Raw genomic sequence first — 19,807 nt, 5'->3', positions numbered from 1 at the left:
ACTTTATCGTAAAAATATCGGTTTTTCGGTTTTCATTTACCGATTTTCGGCAAATAACCGATTTATTCAACTTTTTTTGGTCAACAAAAATAAAACGAAATAAAATCATTTAAATAATTTATTAACGATTTAAAAATCTTATTAACTATTTTTGGTTCAATGACGTGATGGTGATAAATATTAGCACGCTTAAAAATTAAGGTGGATGCGACGGGTCTGCCCGCGAAATTCAAATTTAATTTGGTTTTTCGCAATTTGTAAACTAATACGACAACGTAGGCTTATGGTATTCTATTTGCGACAATAACAGTATCATCCCCCCACCACCACCAGTATTTAAAAATCTTCACTTGAAAGGGTCCAGTTTAAGAAATTAGCTCTAGTATCCACTATAACTCACAAATTAGTCGACGATACTAGAGCTAATTTCTTAAATTGAACCCTTTCAAGTAAAGGTTTTTATATAAACCTGTGAGGATGCTACTGCCATTGGAGCAATTAAAATGCCATAAGCCTAGGTTGTTGTATTAGTTTACAAATTGCGAAAAATCAAATTAAATTTGAATTTCGCGGGCAGACCCGTCTCATGCCCTTAAGGGCCGGCGCACACATGGCGGAGTGCGGCGGAGTTCAGCGCAGAGCATGCCCGCGAAGTTTTCTATTCGCGTGACACATTACGCGAATTTCTACCATAGAATGCGCGAGCACGCGCGGGACTGCGCAAGTATCCGCACGGATGCACAATTAAATTTAGATATTATTTCAATGAGGACAAAGTCGATAATACTTTGACTGTGAAAAATGCTCTGCGCTGCGCTCCGCCATATGTGCACCGGCCCTTAAAGTACCTAAACTAAACCTTCGTAGGGTTCCAATGCACCACAACAAACTCAGCTGGGTATTTTTTTGTTATTACCATCTCACAATCACACTTAAAACTAGTCAGAGCAATTTATTCATACTATTTTTTTATCATTATCTTTTAGAAAATAAAAACTTTAGATTTCAAGATACATCTCCAAAACGTTGTTTTGAGAGATTATTATAAACTGTATAACAATTAAATATCATAAAATGAATTGCTATAAGTGTAATAATTGTAGTTTTCTGACCAGCGTTTTATGTTTAACACAATCGAACGTCTTGGACGAATTATACAAGACGCAAATGCCAAATTATCGTAGTCTTCATAAAGATATTATTCATTTAAAGTTACTGAGGTCAAGTATCAACCGATTTAAGTAATAAAATTTACATTGTCAGGAAATACAATACAAAACCAGATAATGCAACAAGAATTTTGCATAACAACATGACTTATCTCATACTTTTGACATACTTTTGTGTCTTATGACACAAAAGTATGTCATTATTATTCAGTTACTAGCTGATGCCCGCAGCTTCGCCCGCGTGGATTGGTCAGATCCCTTGCAGCATCAGGATTGAGGAGTTGGAATCCAAATTTTTTATGAAATAATGTTGCAAAGTTCCTCTATCGATTAAAAAAGAAATGACGCAAATCGGTTCAGAAATCTCGGAGATTTTGGTGTACATAGGTAAAAAACACAACTCTCTTCTTGAAAGTCGGTTAAAAAAGTAGCCTATGTTACACCCTGGTCAATTATCTACTTGTATGTGAAAATCCCGTTAAAAGCGGCTCCGCCGTTCCGAAGACAAAAAGACAAAAAAAATGCCTTTTCAAAAAGACAGACAGACAGACAAAAATTTTAAAAACGTGTGATTCAGTTATGGTATCGTTCAAATAACCATATGACCTTAATATGTGGTAGTTATTTCGAAATTACAGACAGACACTCCAATTTTATTTATTAGTATAGATAGTATAGATGTAGTCATGTTTCCAACAATAATAATTGTACTTGATTCTAAAAATACCATTCAAGTGAGAGTCGGATTCGCACAGAAGGGTTCCGCACGATCGTACAAGAAATCTCAAACCAGTGTAATAAAAATGTGCAAATTAATGACGAATGTGATTTAGTTAAACTAATTATTTGATTGGGAACACAAATCTTTAATTTTTTTGTGATGTAACCATAAGTTCACGGTTTTCAAATTTTTTCGTTCAATTGTGCTATAAGACATTGCCACCAGCCAAATGTCATGATTCCTATTTTGATTCCCCCAAAATGGCAGACACGGGGGGCAGACAGACAGACAACGAAGTGATCCTTTATAGGTTCCTGTTTTCCTTTTGAGGTATGAAACCCTCGACAAATGTAAATCTTTTCCATTAAACTACATTAACCAAAATATATTCTAGTAAAATGTATGAAACAAAAATTTTCAAAATCTATTTATGTGGATTTAGAAAATCATGATTAGTTTACAAATTCACAAAAAAATTAAGTTTACTAAATCAGATATAGATGGCGCTGTTGCCATTAACTTGCATTGTGGCAACTGTGCCACAATGCACACTGGTTAAAATATCTTGTATAATGATATGGAAACCTTCGTGGGTGAGTCCGACTCGCACTTGACCGGATTTTTTATACCTAAAGCCTGACTAACTAAATTCGTCATCATTCCAAAACGCTAAATGGTTGCAATTTTCCGGACAATGCGTTCTTAAAACCACTTTTAGAATGACCACAACCGTTTAAGCTATCGAATAAATTATTTATAAATAAAATTATCTCTGTAATGAAAATGCCATCATCGATGTTTACAGGTATCGTACAATAATCGTCAATTGTTAAAATGTCCATGTATATCTTCATCCGCATTGACACAGTGAGGGCCACCTCTTTGCTAAATACTCTTACAGCAAGCTTGACCTGAAAGGTAAAATGAATTATCAATGAATTACACAAATTCGAGCAAATTGTTAGTTATAATATTATGAGACATAAATCACAACATTTCATGATAATCTTTGACTTTGATTAGATATGTGATGTGACCACAAAGTCATGATTTCGGATTTTTCCCTTTATTAATTATTGTGCTATTAGGACATTGCTAGCTACCAAATGTCATGGATTATATACGGGAAGTATCTCAAGAGCTTTGATTCCCTGGTCTTGATAGAGACACAGATAGACAGACAGAAAACGAAGTATAAGTATTCCTTTTTTCTTTGGAGATATGGAACCCTAAAAATAGAGGACCTAAATGAATTAAAATAAATGCATCCTTTACTTTATCCTTATATCAAGGACATAATTCAAGAAATTTTTGGGCTGGGCCTTAAAAATAGTGCCACTGGTGCCGCTATTTTATGCACCAATTGGTCAAACCAATAATTAGTGGGACAAATTGAACTTTAAAATGTTATACAATCTACTTTGTCCTACTTGGAGGGGCAATGTGTAATAAGCCAAAATAAAAATCGGTCAAGTGTGAGTTGGACTCGCACACAAAAGGTTCCATACCATCGCACAAGATATAACACTATTTAGCACGCTGAAAAACAGACATACAGACAAACGGACGGACAGGTGGACGGACAGCGGAGGCTTAGTAATAGAGTCTCATTGGCACCCTTCACGTACGGAACCCTAAAAATTGATACGAGTCGTTGCAATGCTAAATACTTTTGGGTGCTCACACCTGTTTCTTCATAAAATGTTTGTAAAACTTTAGTTTGGTATATTAAGATGTCTTTACTTGCCTTCATATTATCGACAGAATTTGGTTTCAAATGTCTATCTGTTAGTCGAGTATTCCTTACAGTGCCACCAATCCCACCTACCGCATATATTTTTTCAATGATCTGACACGCAAATAGCACGGCGATTACCGATGATTAGGTCCTTTTTCTGAAATTGTTTAAATGACATTTTAGTAGATGTGGAACATCACACATATTATGATATACTTTTTTGCCATTCATAATATAATAATAAACATTCAACCCATCATTGCCACTGCGAAGGAGACTGGTAAACTTTTTTTTAGAAAAAGTGCTATTACGAGGGCGGCACTGAAAATTTCGGGAATCAAGGAAGTGACGCAACATTACTATTTAAAACATGTATTTATTGCTTTTCGAAGTATTCTCCGCGAAATTTGACACATTTTTCCATATCATGGAACCAATCATTGAAGCAACCATTCCATTCGGAAGTTGGGGTCTCCAAAATGGCCGTTTTGTAGGCGTCCACAGCTTCTTCAGGTGATGAAAATCTCTGACCACGCAATGTATTCTTTATTTTAGGGAAAGTACAGAAATCATTAGGGCTTAGGTCGGATTAGAACTGTATGGCGGATGGTCTAATAATTCTATGTTTTCTTGCTCTAAAAACTCTTTTGTTCTGTGCGCGGTGTGAGAACTCGCATTGTCGTGATGGAGGATGATGCGGCGGTTGCAGTTCTCTTTACGGAGTTCAGAAACGACCTGTGGCAAACAAATGCTAGCATACCATTCTGCATTAACCGTTCTTTGTCCCTCAAGAGGAATAGTCGCAACATGGCCGGTTTGGAGACAAACGTGGCCACCATTTTTTTTGCAACACTTCGTGAACGAACGATTTTTGTTGGCTTTAACTCATTTTCGAACACCCAAACTCGTGACTGGTTTTTTGTTTCGGGTTCGTACGCGTATATCCAGGATTCGTCACCTAATACGATGTTGTACACAGCATTTGAGGATCCTGCGTGGAATCTTTCGAGAGTTCTGACGCACCAAGTAACGCGAGCCGCTTTTTGCTCTTCACAGAGCAAATGCGGTATCCATCGGGAAAACAACTTTTTTACACCTAACTGTTCATGCAAGATTATTTGTATTTGACTCATGCCAATGTCTAAAGTTGCCTGAATCTCGCAGTATGTCACATGTCGATCTTCCTCAATCAGCTTACGCACAGCATCAACGTTTTCTTGGGTGACTGCAGATTTTTGGACGACCTTAACGGGGATCATCACTGAGCTTGACACGTCCACGTTGACATTCAGCAAACCAGCGATAAATTGTGGTTTTAGATGGGGCTTCATCACCAAATGCAGAAATCATCCGGTCAACACACTGTTTTTGTGATAAACCACTTCGAAAGTCGTAATAAATCATCGCTCTAGAATTTTCTCGAGTCAATTCCATTTTCTCAACGACTAAACAAGTTTGAAAAGACCTTGTGACATGACCGAGAATCTTTTTTTAAATAAATAAATGGTATTCGATTTTTAAAACCAAGGAGTTTTCAATTAAAAAGATTTTAATATGACAGGGACAGTGGAAATATTCCATTCCCGATACTTTTAGTGCAGCCTATGTATGCCATAAATGATCTTCTTAACGACTTAAATATAATATAAATAAAAATATAGGTCTCCCTGCTAGGGCCCGCTGCACAGACCAAATTGCAACACCCAAAACTGGGTATCTATAATACTACCATGTACAATCATAGTATTTTGTTCCAAACTAGAGGATGCCCGCGACTTCGTCCGCGTGGATTTAGGTTTTTAAAGATCCCGTGGGAACTGGTTGATTTTCCGGGATAAAAAGTTGCCTATGTCAATTACAGGGACGCAAGCTACCTTAGTACCTTTCACAAATCGTACAGCGGATAGGTTTTTAAGAATCCCGTGGGAACTCTTTGATTTTCCGGGATAAAAAGTAGCCTGTGTCCGTCCCCGGGATATAAGCTAACCCTATACCAAATTTCGTCAGAATCGGTTAAACTGTTGGGCCGTGAAAAAGTAGCAGTCAGACAGACAGACAGACAGACAGACACACTTTCGCAATTATAATATTAGTATGGATGTTAGATTTAAGGAAAGTATTTATGGAATTGCTATAAAAAACAAATAAATAAAAAAGATCTTCATGTGCATCTGACATCTGAAACTGCTGAACCGATTTTTAAAATTCTTAGACCAGTAGAAAGCTGAGCAATTCATGAGTGACATAGGCTATATTTTATTTTCAAAAAGTTAGAGATCTTTACTAAAATTGTAATTAGCTACCTGTGCATGTCACTTTTTCATAGCTTAACAATAAAACCAATTTAGATGTTTACCAGAAAGATAGCTTGCATCCTGAAGATGGATACCATACTATATATACTGGAAAATTAAATAAAGTCTAAATAAAGCCATTATTGTTTTTCTACAGACAAAATGACGGGTGTAAGCTTGTATAGTGAATGTAAAATAAGTAGTACAGATTCTTAATATGAGGTGTATGACTATAGTCTGCACATTGTATAAAAACAGAAATCAGCCAAGTTTGTGTATTTAATCCTTAGTCTATGACATTCAATTCCATCAGCCTGTATGCGTTCACTGCTGGGCATAGGCCTTTCCAAGAGTGGGCCACCAAACACGGTTCTCCACCTTCCGTGTGGACTATACAAATTTCAAACCCCTTATGGGTTGAATTTTCAAAAATCCCTTCTTAGCTACGTCTACCATAATGACTAGTTGCATACCAAAATTCAGCCCCATCCGTCAAGTAGTTTGAGCTGTGCATTGGTAAGTCAGTCAGTCAGTGATTTTTATATGTATAGATATATGGTATGATATTTAATAAACCACTGTTTTACTTGCCTCAATTTGTTCAGGAATGCATGGTATAGTTCCAACATGTTTCTTTTTCAGTTTTGTAGCTTCTCACACAGCACCTCAGGTGCAGGATTTCACTGTGTTCCCAGTGTAAACACCAATTCAGATGACCAACTCCTTATTCTGGAAAGTTAAGGCAGAAACATAAAGTAAATGGTAAATTATATTATCATTCATTAATAGAGTAAATTTTCTTTTTTAGCTCAACAAAAGAACCAGATTTGGAGAAATCCCACAGAGAAACAGCTTGCATCTGGAGACACAGATATGCATTTTAAGAGCCATGCTTTTTATCCTAGAAAATTAAAGAGTATCCATCTCATAGATAGGAATTTTGAAAAACCGAAACAAAGTCATGAGTATCAAAGTGTTTATTTTATAGGAAGCTTTGAAGTGTATTAAAGAGTTCACACTTCACAATGAACATTTTTAGCCACTCATCAGTGAGAATATCCCTGTTTATTTGGTATAATGGATATATTTGGATTTGGCATGTTTAATGAAGAAATTCATCTGAAATTAATCCATACCAATATTATGAACGTGAAAGTGTAACTGTAACTTTTCACAGCCTATCCATTTAACCAATTTTGACGAAATTTTGTGGTGATAGCTTGCATCTCGGAGATGGATGCAGGCTATTTCTTGTTCCATGAAATGAAAGAGTTCTTAAAAATCTAATTCCACGTGGATGAAGTCACAGGCATCATCTATTTGGCACTGAAATAGCTTGCATCCTGGAGGAGACATAGGATATTAATTTTCATCCCAGAAAATGAAAGAGTTCCCATGGGATTTAAAAAATCTAAGTCACGGCAACAAAGTCGCGGGCATCATCTAGTAATACTTACTCTGTGATGACAAAACTATGCTTTCCACCTCCGTAATTGCAGTCTTATATAGTTATCATACTGCATGCATGTATGAGAGTCCCTTTAGCCTTTTCCATCCAGTCGTTCTCGTCCAGCCACTCTCCTGAGGTAGTTTTTCCAGCAGCTTGCACTTGGAGGTTGTTTTACATGCCCTTATCGCCTTCACAGTAAGAACACCCCCAGAAGTCCCCAGAACCCCAGAAGATGTTTGGTGCATCTTCGGCATTCGCTAGATGTGATTTTCCTTTCCTTTGATCTTCGTGAAAACGCAAAATGCAAGTCCAAACCAAGGAATACATTTCTCAATCGCGGTTATGGTTATTAGCGCTCACTGATTCTTTATACGAGTGTATACAAAACAGGTATACTCAATTTAAGAAAAAAAGACGATAAATTTCTAAGAAAAACATATGAAACAGTGATTTAAATTGGGTAAAAAGTTTTCGTATTTTATTGATTTCTACGTTACGCCATTTTTGTCACATTTTTGTTTTATCAACAGTGTTGTCGACATTTGATTTTATTTCCCCCAAATTCAGATTTTTAATCGTACTTATTGAAATGAGAAATCCAATGAACGACATTGAACATTTTTATATTTTGTATGTTACTGCTACTCTGTTTTATATTACTTTATTCAAAAAATGGTTATCATGTTATATCACTGTAATTTCAAACCTAAATATATTATTTTACTTAAATTTGCTCTATGATTCTTAAAAACCTTTAATTTTGGCAAAATGAAATTTAAAGTTAAATCCAATAAAATATACTTTTCTCTATAAAAATCTAAGCTCGTTTTTCTTCCACCTTTAGGGTAAAACCCTTAGCTGGTCACACTTCTCATGCGACCATTCCATATAACTATAACACATATAGTAATAAGAAAATTTCAAACGTGTGCGTAAAATATAGCTGTGGTAGTGAAGCGAGAAGCTTAATGTCTACCCATACTAATTATGTGAGATAGAAGACATGTACTTGCAATGTACCTAAGCATATTTGAAATACCGTAGGATAGCCGGCCCTGTTGACAATATTGACACTTTTTTTTTTTTTTCTCTCTCGTCTGGCTTTTAGAATGATTAGCCAATGTCAAGTTTGTAGTTATTTGTAACAAGTGAGCTAAACTATACAAGTATGGACCCCGTCTGTGCCGGCGCTCGCCGACATACGCACGCAGGGGGTGCCCCCTTAGAGCGCTTTCCAGTCAGTTTTAACAAAAAAAAACACTCCAAAAAGTCACAACACGCGCGCCAGCAAACGCCACCACAGACGAAGTCCAAATGTTGACACTTGACATTGGTTGACAAATGTCAAATACTCTGTGGTTGTCAATGACATGACAGTGACGACGTGACATGACAGTTGACATATGTTTGACACTCCTTGACGTTTGAAGCCACAGATTAATTAGGTAAGGGGCCACCCAGACTACCGATCTAAAAATTAGATAAGGCTAGCTTTAAGTTTTATTGTAATATTTTCAATAAAAAAAAAAAAATCTAAAAAAATATATTGTAATAATCATAGCTGAAGAAAATTCTTCCATTCTCACGCGTTTCAAAGTTACTAGAATGTTTCTGTTTCTAAAGTTCACTATAAATAAAGTCTGTAATATCATCTATGACTAAAGTCTGTAATATCTATTAAAGTCTGTAATATCTTAATCTGTATTTGGATCTGTCATTTTCATGCGTTTGTCGATGGTTTGTCATTTTGAGGGTTTGTCAAATGTTGTCAAATGTCAATTTGAGTAAATTTTGTCGAATTTTGTCTTCAACAAATAAATGTAAATTCATGGTTGCGTCTTAGTTTGTTATTTTAACGTTCATTTAATAAAAATACGATAATGATTTCATTTGATTATATGTCTCGTGTGTGCTTTTTATATTTGGCTGTTTTGTTAACAACAGTGTACACCGAGGACGTATGTGTAAAAAAAGGACCTTGTACATGTGAATTTCCCAATGGCACCGGTATTGACTTAACGCCAACTGCAAAAGCAACGTTTTTCAACACGCAAACCTACAAACTAGAGAACAGTGGTGCAAGATTGGCTCTAAGTACATTCTATTATCATCCCTGCAGCGACATTGTACTTCCAATAAACACCAGTGCTGCTGCTACTACGACATGCAAAGATTCCTTGGCGGTAATGATACTTGTTAATTATAGTCTAAAACTGGTATTTACGCAACCGATTAAAAACGAGTTTGCCATAAAGTTTTGTTGACAAATTATAATAAACAAAGTTGCTGCCTAATGATGACACAATAAATAAAACTGAATACATTTATTAGTTCATTATCTATCAATAACTTGCCTGTCAAGTAGCTTATATATTTTGTAATGCCCTCACAAATGAGTTTATGGCTAATAGTTCATTCTCGTTTCTTCTTTCTACATATTGAAATAATGCTTGAAATAAACCGCTAAGGTGTGAAATAAACCTTCCTTCTTCTGTGTTTCCACTTTCCTTCCACATGTGACCTTTAAGCCAAGAGGGAATAGACATCTTCTAGACAAACACGGCCCAACCTAGACCTCATCATCGCTTTTTATCAAGCATGATTGTCATCAAGTGCACAACTAACTGCACCCGCACTCTTAAACTTTAATTAATACACATCAGAAATCTCAGATCTGGCAGGTCTTTCACCCTCATCTCTTTGGCTATCAAAGCAAGTTTATCTTAGCATAGGTCACAGATAACCACTCACCAACAGCAAAATCTCCAGTATTATTTTATAAGTTATTTTTTTAGTCTTAGACCTCAGTAGTGAAATAAAGGCCAAGTAGGTGAAACTGAATTTAAAACTGACAAAGTAAGACTACTGTCATAGGCCATTTAAAAACATTCATTCATTCATAGCAAACATTCACATATACTTGCACCACCTACCTCTAATATCTATAGCTATATCCTTTGCACCATTTTGGGTGCCTGGAAGAGATCGCTATGTATAAGGCCACCAAATTGTACCTACCAGCCTATATTTTGTTTTGCTTTGTGTGTGTTTTCTGTATTAATTTTGTGGTGTACAGTAAAAGTATATTCATTCATTCAACATTCATAGACTCCTATTTAGAAACCCATTTTTACCAATTTTTTCTGTCAAAACCTTTAACCAACAGTTTTTAGTTAAAACTACTTTTGACCAACCTCTATAGTCAAAAGTACTTTGACTATTTATTTTCAGTTAAAATTAGTTTTGACCAGATAAGAGTTTTGACTGTAATATAATATACATACACTGAGGGAAATTTACTATATAATATTTCATTTTTTTTCAGTTATGCTGGTACATCAGCTACATGGATCTTTTAAACACAACAAAAGACACATTTAAAAAAGATGGTGGAAACTATCAGTATTTAGGAACTTCAAATTATACTACATTCAGCCCTGATGGGAAATCAATCACATATCCCAATGTTCCATCGTAAGTGTAACCAAATATTTAAAAAAAGGCATAAATGTATGTCTCTTAAGATTAGTATGGGCTGATATTCTAGGTTACTAAATTAAGACATGTATTTAAAATTTGTAAAAATACATGTTAAGCAAAATGCTTGTGCTGTAGAACAACAGTGCAATGGCCAATCCATTGCATAGCCAAGTCCAGACTAGCAGACTTTACTTAACCTTTGAGAACATTATGGAGACCTCTTAGATATCCAGGTTTTGCCACAATGTTTTCCTTCATTGTTAAAGCAAGGACATTAAATTGCTTAAAACGCACATAACCCTTAAATGTTAGAGGTGCATGGGTTCAAACCCGGGACCCTTTGAATAGGAATCCAATATCTTAACCACAAGGCTATTATAGCTTCTTCACACACAAATCTTTGAACTAAATTGATTTGGTAAAACAACAGTATATTTTTATAGCATTAAATTGTTTTTAGGTCCACAGTGGTAATGTTAGTATGCGCTACTACAGAAGACCGGTTAGAAGTTTATTCCCTGGATGATCCATCGAAAGTTGTAAGTGGGCCACTTAACAAGATACAAGTATGAAACCTAAAAGATACCAATCAAGGTATGAGGCGACATGTTGCCCTGCACACCCGCATGTCACGCGCACAATCCCGAAACGGGTTAGCGCGGGGGCTGTGCGGGTATGAGGGGCGTCCCCACCGTGATTGCCATGTCGACCTGTCAGGAACTATACCTTTCTATCAAAATCGGTGCAATAATATTGATGCTAAGTCAAAGTCAAAGTTAAAATCAATTATTCAAACTAGGTACAATTGTACTCCTTTTGATGGTCGAAATTGTTAAATTTGTACGATATAGTGGTGATAATTAATTACGTAACTTAAAATTAAAGCTACGAGGGTTCCAAACGCGCCCAAGTCTGAGAAGAGAGCCCACAACAAACTCAGCCGGTTATTCTTTTTTTTTATTATCACCACATTAATTGCAAATGGTCAATTTTAATATACCTACATACTAACATGGACTGTTTAACACAACACTTCGTATGATTTGACATGGGTAAAAGGAAGTCTATTATATTTTTAATACAGTAATTTAGCATTTTGACGTGACAACGTCTTATAATTCGATAGAGCCGGCTGCACGCACGAAAAAACATGACTCATGCGGCGTTACCTCGCTCTGAGGCATTCCATGTAAGGCTTGAAGTGCAAGCGAGAGCGCGGAACGAGCGACAAAGAAGCACAATCGGCCTTTGTTGTCACGTTCAACTATCTCAGTAAACCGACTTTACAGACAACCAATTTTTTTATTTGAGTATTATTTGAGTTTATTTAATCAAGTGTTATCTGTTATTTATTCAGGTGATAAAAATCTTATTATTTCCTGCAAATATAAGGTTTAAGATAGAATCTTCAGAATGAAAGTGAATGCTAAAATGTTGTCAATTGTGCAAACATCAGTGTCAATTTTAAATCTTCCATAATAATTGGTTGTCTTCTGTTAAATATTCATAGTACATATTATAACTTATTAGGTACATCTAATCAGATAAAGCCAGGGACTTCATCTGTGTGGATTTAGGTTTGTGTTAATCCCACGGGAATTCTTTTATCTCTTGGTATAAAAGTAGCGTATGTCACCCTCCAGGTCTTTCATTATATCCATGCAAAAAATCACGCCGATGCTTGTTCTATTGTGGTGTGATTGAAAGACAAACCAACAAACAAACACTTTCGCGTTCTAGATGATGTCCGCGACGTCATCCGATTTACGTTTATAAAAATTCTGTGGGATCTTTGATTTTCTGGGATAAAAAATATCCCATATTCGTCTCTGGGATAGAAATCATTTAAACTGATAGGCCTTTAAAAATACAGTGGGTACTCTTTGACTTTCCAGGATAAAAGTAGCATATGAGATGCACGCTAATCTGTTACTTTCGTCAAAATTGGTTAAACAGATGAGCCATGGAAAACTAGCAGACAGACAGACACTTTCACATTTATAATAATAATGTGGAAGTGTGGATTTATAATAGTGAAGTAGTGATGGGAATTATTTACTTTTCATTTTATTAAAATGCTTCATGCTGAATGCTATTGTGTGCAAGTAATCATGTGGTGTTTTATGGGTAAAAGTTTGGATTAAAAAAAAACATTAATTTTTCAGGTGCTAGCATTCTATTCAAAAGACGCATGTTTGAAGCAAATTGAAGAGCCTGGCCGTTCACTGGGATCCACCCTGCTTATAATATTCTTTTCATTTGTGATACTCTACATTGTCCTTGGAGTATGCACAAAGAAATTCCTGATGGGTGCAACTGGTCTTGAAGTCATACCTAATTTGGCGTTTTGGTCTGATTTACCTAACCTTGTTAAGGTGAGTAACTTTATTTGTATAAAAAGTTTTATATCTATACTAATCTTTATACTAATAAATAAAATTGAAGTGTCTGTCTGTTTGAACGGGCTAATCTTCAGAATGGCTAAACCTATTTCGACAGGACTTTAACAGACAAGTAAAGGATTAACCAAGGTTTAACATAGGCTACTTTTTCAACCGACTTTGAAAAATGGAGATGTGTTTTTCTACATATCTCCGAGATTTCTGAACCGATTTGCGTAATTGTTTTTAATCGATAAAGGAACTTTGCGACATTGTTCCATAAAAAATTTGGACTCCAACTCCTCAATTCTAATGCTGCAGGGGATCTGACTAATCCACGCGGGCGAAGCTGCGGGCATCATCTAGTCGTAAATAAAACAAAACTCAGTGAAAATATGATGCTTTCCTTTTTAATGTGACACATTCAAATTCTGCTATGGTTTTTTGCTCATGGGATCTGCTTCAATGTGTCTGTACAGTTTTTATCATGCGTTTTCATGGCACAGCTTGGTTTATATCGCTTATATATTTTGTCGATTTACAGTTGATGTAGAACTAATTTCACAATTCTACACACAGAAAATCAGCTAGATTTATTTGTTATTTATTTCCACATTACAATTTTTTTGTGTAGCGCTATTATACTTTAAAACTTCAACTGGCTCTTTATTCTAGTGGCTAGCTTGTTCGGCTACGGATTATGGGGTCCCAGGTTCAAGTCCTGGGTTGGGCTAAAACAAAAAAGCTATTGGGTTTCTGTCAAGAAATTCTCAGAAACAGGCTGTATTTAGGAGATTGCCTCGGAGTGCGCGTTAAACTGTCGCTCATGTGCCTGATCTTTCTCCGTTTGCGTCCGATTATCGTACCATCAGACTATGAGAGTGAGGGAATAAAAATGCCCTTATGTTTGTGCATTATAATATCTCCTGTTCCTTGTCTTTGTTATAATTGGCTGCTGTGGCCAAAATTCGGTCAGATGGATATTATTAAAACTTCAAACATTATTTTCCAGGATGGCTGGGCGTTTGCGATCAATGGATTCAAGCTACCAGCTCGCGGCGCAGGCCCCGCGACGTCGCCGGACCCCAATAGCTATGACAGCATATAACATCAGAGGGAGGACCCGCTCGACGAAGGTCAGCTCGTTTTGATTGAGTAACCTCGCGTTTTATATGGACTTTGTAGTGTTATACGACTTTCCACCATCATAATTTTTTTATTAACGTTTGAGCCCGTGACGTCATTGGACCCTAACAGTTACGGCAGCATATAACATCAGAGAGAGGACCCGCTCGCCGAAGGTCAGTTCGTTTTGATTGAGTAACCTCGCGTTTTGTATGGACTTTGTGAAACGAATCGATACGATTTTCAATGTATTTAAAAAAAAATAATGTTTGGGTTCGTGTCGCCACTGGACCCCAACAGTTACAACATAACATCAGAGTAAGGACCCGCTCGACGAAGGTCAGCTCGACGAAGGTTTTGATTGAGTAACCTCGCGTTTTATATGGATTTTGTGTAACGGATCGATAGTGTTATGCGACTTTCGCCACAATTTTTTTTTATTAACGTTTGAGCCCGTGACGTCACTGGGTCCCAACAGTTACGACAACATATAACATTAGAGGGAGGACCTGCTCGACGAAGGTCAGCTCGTTTTGATTGAGTAACCTCTCATTTTGAATTTAGTTTACCTCAATATAATCGCTGTGCATGCAAATTCCGTTTTGTGGAAAATTAGACGTTTTCAGGAGAAACTACTATTAATATTTTGGGAAAAAATTTAATTACTTTGCGGTAAAAATCTCATAGTTAAAAATGTTATCTCTAACTAGCACACATGCTAAAGAACGGGTCTGCATGTACGCGCGCCTTTTAAAATTGAACAAAACGGCATCAAAAACAATAGTCCAAAAAAATCATATAGCGGACTTTAAATGCGCAGCGACATAATGTAATGTGCAATAATAAGCAAGAACCAAAACGCTGGCCATACAGCTATTACCGTCAAGTTTGCAGCGGACTTGAAACAGCGTCCAGTTAACTGATAGCCGTACACCGTCAAGTTTACTGGACGCCGTCAAGTCTGTCTTTGTCTTGTGGGAGGCTTCGGCAGTGGCTAGTTACCACCCTGCCTGCAAAGCTGTACCGCCAAGCTATTTACCGTTCCGGTACGATGCCGCGTAGAAACCTAAGGAGGTTTAACGAAAACTGCCATACCCCTTCCAGGTTAGCCCGCTTCCATCTTAGATTGCATCATCACTTACCATTAGGTGAGATTGCGGTCAAGGGTTAACTTGTATCTGAATAAAATAAAAAAAAATTCGCTGTAAACTTGACTGTAAACTTAATCTTGAATGGCCACCATAAGTTATCTGGTTGTATGCAAACTTTTTCTTCTTCATATTATTATTTAATGATTGCGCGCTTGTGTTTTACTGTTGTTAAATTTTAGATTAGATAAGTTTTTATATATTTTTAATACTTTCTTTCTTCAGATAACAAAAAATGCACAGGTTTTTGTGACATTTTCTTTCATTTAAGATTTTTATTAAAATCTAAATAAGTTGTATCGAATATGAATTACTATCACTCCAATATCAAAATATCTAATGAGGTGGATATTATAGTATAAAAATAATATTAATATATAATATTTTGTAAGAAGTTTTAAAAAACGTATCTATTTTCTCATAAATCTCGAATTATTTTGCGTAACAAAAGATTAAGATTTTCGACTGTCTGTTTTCAACGTTTTCTTGTTAGAGAACCCACTTAATATAAGTAAACTCATTAATAATCTCGTAGGTATATTCGCTTTTACAAGAAAAAATACATTTTAATTCTAATTTCTAGTATTATAGTAGAAATATTTTCAAAAGTATTTATAAAGTAAAACAGCACTAAAACCCGACTACTACCAGCGAACTGCTCATAGATAGAGATAGATATAGTAGATTAAACTGTTTTTTTGTCGCTCCAAGTATTTTTACATTGTACAACAATATCTATATTAATGACCTCAGAATTTTTTCCTCTTTCATTTGATATTGCACTCCATACAAAAAAAAAAAATTGTTGTAATTATTTTTTGTATACTGTAGTTCATATCCAAAGTGTTTAAAACTCATATTTCACCACTAATTTTTAATTACTATAAAAATTTTAAAGATAGAAACAGGAAAAATTTATCATTTTAAATGTGCTATCAGATATTTAATTATTGCTTTAATTTACCAATGTTATTAAAGTTTGTTTTGTTTTTAAAACAGGAATAAATGTGTGGACACACTATTTTTATAGTAATTAAAAATTAGTGGCGTGTATTTTGTAGATAAATATAATGTTTTATACAACCTCAACATTGGTACGTAATAAGATAGCAGTTTGATATTATGAGGCCAAGATCGCTAGTTAAATATTACAGTTGGATGATATTTGAAACCAGAGATTACAAAACCTTTGCAATCAATACGACAGTCGTAATCTTGTTTAGTTGTAATTATTGTACTATTGGGTCAAATTCGCAGTTTAAATAACACTTCTTTAATATTGAATCAATCACAAGGACGAAAACTGATCAAAAGTTTCGTAGTAAAAAGTGCTAATTGCTAACTTACTATTATTGTCAGGTTAAAGCGTATTGCATAAGTTATTACATATTAATAAAAATATCATAAGTATTTGAAACTCGTGGACTTCAATTTTTGTAACAATATTTTTAGGCACTAATGATTATTATTTATAAATCTATTTTAATATATATTACAGGTATAAATTATATATTTTATACATATTTAGTATTTTTGGGTATTAACATATGATATAATCTGAATAGGTACAGAAAAACGATATTTTTATTTAGGTAGTTGTTTTGTAATGTTACCTATATAACGTTTGCGTTGTTGTTTTAGTGTGGGATTTTTGTATATTTATGATATGAATTATTCATGAGTGGAACAAACAAGGGGTTGGTAACAAAAAATAGGTACGAATATAATATGCCAATATTCTTTGAGTAAGGCAAATATTTTTTCTGAGAGAACATGGAGCACTTTAATTTAAACTCGTGCCTCGATAGCTCAACGGTTGAGGAGCGGACTGACTTCCGAAAGGTCGGCGGTTCAAACCCCACCCGTTGCACTATTGCCGTACCCACTCCTGGCACAAGCTTTACGTTTAATTAGAGGGGAAAGGGGAGTGATGATTGATAATGATGAGCATGATTAGCATGGCTAATATTCTTCAAAAAAAAAAATATAAGCTCTATGTCTGATACACTGACTCATATAACATAGTTTAGATATCATAAACCTGGACAGTGATATTAATTGGATTGAGCTATAGCGAGAGCTCGAACTCGCTTGTTTCATTCAGAATTTCTTCAGATTCCTGGAGTCAAAGACTTTTAACTTACGATTTCTAAACTATGCTTATACTGTATCTTTTGTACTTTCAATTTTGTATTAATTACATGCAATTAATATTTTGTTAATACAACGAGGGCTGATTTTTCAATTGCCAAATAATCTTAAAGATTTGTAGGATAAAGGTTTGTGTTTTGACAGATTTCCAATAAAAAAACTGTCAAATTTTTAAGTTTACACATTTGGCGATTAAGAAATCTGTCCTGAGTCTGTTCTGAGTTTGATTTTGTTCTGTTTCGTTATTGAATTACTACGAGAGAGACTGAGAAGAAAGACTTGGCTTTAATGTATTTTTATTGTTGAGTTACTTTTGTTGATATTACCTTCTCTCGTTTTTCTTATCAACCATATTATTATGTTCATAATTTTTTAGATAAGGCATATCTTATCTATCTAGATAGACCTTCACCGACGTAGATCAAATATTTTGAATCTAAATTTTTATTGCTTTAGTAGCTCTTACCCGCAGCTTCACCTGTATATATTAAAATTAATCTGCTTTTATTCAAGCGATTTTCTTTTCTTTTTTAATTTATTAAATTTAGATTAAAATAATTTAAATACAAAAACGAGCTTCCTACCCTCTGCACTAGGAAATACCTGTATTGCAGAAGGTAGTTCCTCTGGGATACAATAAAATAATACAATTCTCATAAGTTTCAGCTTTTTCATTAGTTACCAACTTACTTTACTTACTATGATGGTCTATCTAGGTATAACGTAGTTATAAAATTGTAACACTACATGTAAGTGCCAATAAAAATATATTTCTTACTAAATTTTCCATTAGAATTGATATTTTCGTAGTAGTCGATATTATTACTTTAGTAAATATTTGTGTGTTTAGTAAGTAATCTTTTATCTAAATATCTGCGTTAAATTTTCTTACCTGTCCTTTCTTATATATCAATACCTTCTTATACAACATTGTTCTATTTTCATGGAGCCAAAGCACACGATGCTTGTATCATCAGCGGTAAGGCTAAAATCTAGACTGCTCAGTCTATTTGACTTTGCTTAGAATTAAGTTTCAGTTAAAACGAGACACACTTATGCCAGCGGTATAACGCTGTCTCGTTTTAACAGTGTCTTAAGTCTGAGCAAAGTCAAAGTGCACTCTATAGATTTCAGCCTAAGAGATTGGATGCTGCATCGCGTTATAAAAATATAAAACTATAATGCTAAAAGTGTTGTGTGTACATTGGCCCTTAGAGATTTTTGTCCACAACTGATCACATCATTAAAGAGATCTTTCGTGTAAATTGATACAAATAAATCGAATATTGTTAATCTCATCACTCACTGATACAAAATTAATTGTATCTACTTTGCACAAAACGTTTAAAATGTGGACTATATCGAATCTCTATAAATAAATGTTTGTAATCAAAATAATGGTTTTATTTAATATTTTTTTGAATATACATTCTACAGGTTGTAACCAGAACTCTAGCAAAGACTTATCAACTTAATATTATACTTAGACTTATTTTTATACTACCTAAACACAATCCAATGCCAATTGACCTTAAGAAATAATATTTCGTAGTTTTAGTGATTTAGTATTTTTCAAACCCGCAATGTATAGCGTGCAAAATTTGTGTCAATGCCCCACCTACGACGCCCCATTAACTCCGAGTGGTCTACTTATGCAACGTTCGTTGACCTCTAGCGGTAGTCAGATGTTTCATTTGCAATAGTATATTGTGAACTTTTAAAAAACACAGGGGTTTTTCGCGTTTTTTTTTTGTGGTATCTTATCAGTAACTATCAGTACTATCACCTGTCTTCGTTTTCGCTAGCGTCCTGGTTACATCCTGTATATACTTTCACTTTTGCAACTAAGAAGCCTTGTATTATCAATGCAGCTTAGTGTGCGCTCATACTTATAGTAGCTACGACTGCTATACTATTGGGATTCGCAAAATGATTCGTGATATCGTGGATTATGTATCAACTGATAACTACCTAAGAACCCTCTAAGAAGAAGAAAATGTAGGTATGTACTTATATAACGAGTGAACATAAGGAATGCCGGTGCACGGATAAACCCGACCAGCCCAAGAAATTCTGCCCTTTGATTAGTTTATTAGCTGTTTACCCTTTTTTCACAGCCAATCAAAGGGCAGAACTTCTTGACTATAACG

General features: G+C 35.1%; 1 protein-coding gene across 1 annotated transcript; it reads left to right on the top strand.

Moving 5' to 3' along the window:
* The first annotated feature begins 9,123 nt into the window (after positions 1-9,123).
* On the top strand, positions 9,124-18,636 carry LOC123873207. Its single transcript, XM_045917934.1, has 5 exons — positions 9,124-9,555; positions 10,698-10,846; positions 11,313-11,391; positions 13,018-13,227; positions 14,246-18,636. Exons 1-5 carry the CDS (start codon positions 9,253-9,255, stop codon positions 14,339-14,341), a joined length of 837 nt encoding a protein of 278 aa, XP_045773890.1. The 5' UTR covers positions 9,124-9,252; the 3' UTR covers positions 14,342-18,636.
* Positions 18,637-19,807: the final 1,171 nt, after the last annotated feature.

The sequence above is a fragment of the Maniola jurtina genome, chromosome 16 (genome assembly GCF_905333055.1).
Source record: "Maniola jurtina chromosome 16, ilManJurt1.1, whole genome shotgun sequence".
NCBI lineage: Eukaryota > Metazoa > Arthropoda > Insecta > Lepidoptera > Nymphalidae > Maniola > Maniola jurtina.
Note: the sequence above shows the minus strand (reverse complement) of the source record. Positions and strands in the feature narration are given on the sequence as shown.

Coding starts and splice junctions, on each gene's coding strand:
- LOC123873207 (XM_045917934.1), top strand. CDS start 9,253: ATGATTTCATTTGATTATATGTCTCGTGTGTGCTTTTTATATTTGGCT. Junction 10,847..11,312: donor ACATATCCCAATGTTCCATC/GTAAGTGTAACC, acceptor AATTGTTTTTAG/GTCCACAGTGGTAATGTTAG. Junction 13,228..14,245: donor ATTTACCTAACCTTGTTAAG/GTGAGTAACTTT, acceptor ATTATTTTCCAG/GATGGCTGGGCGTTTGCGAT.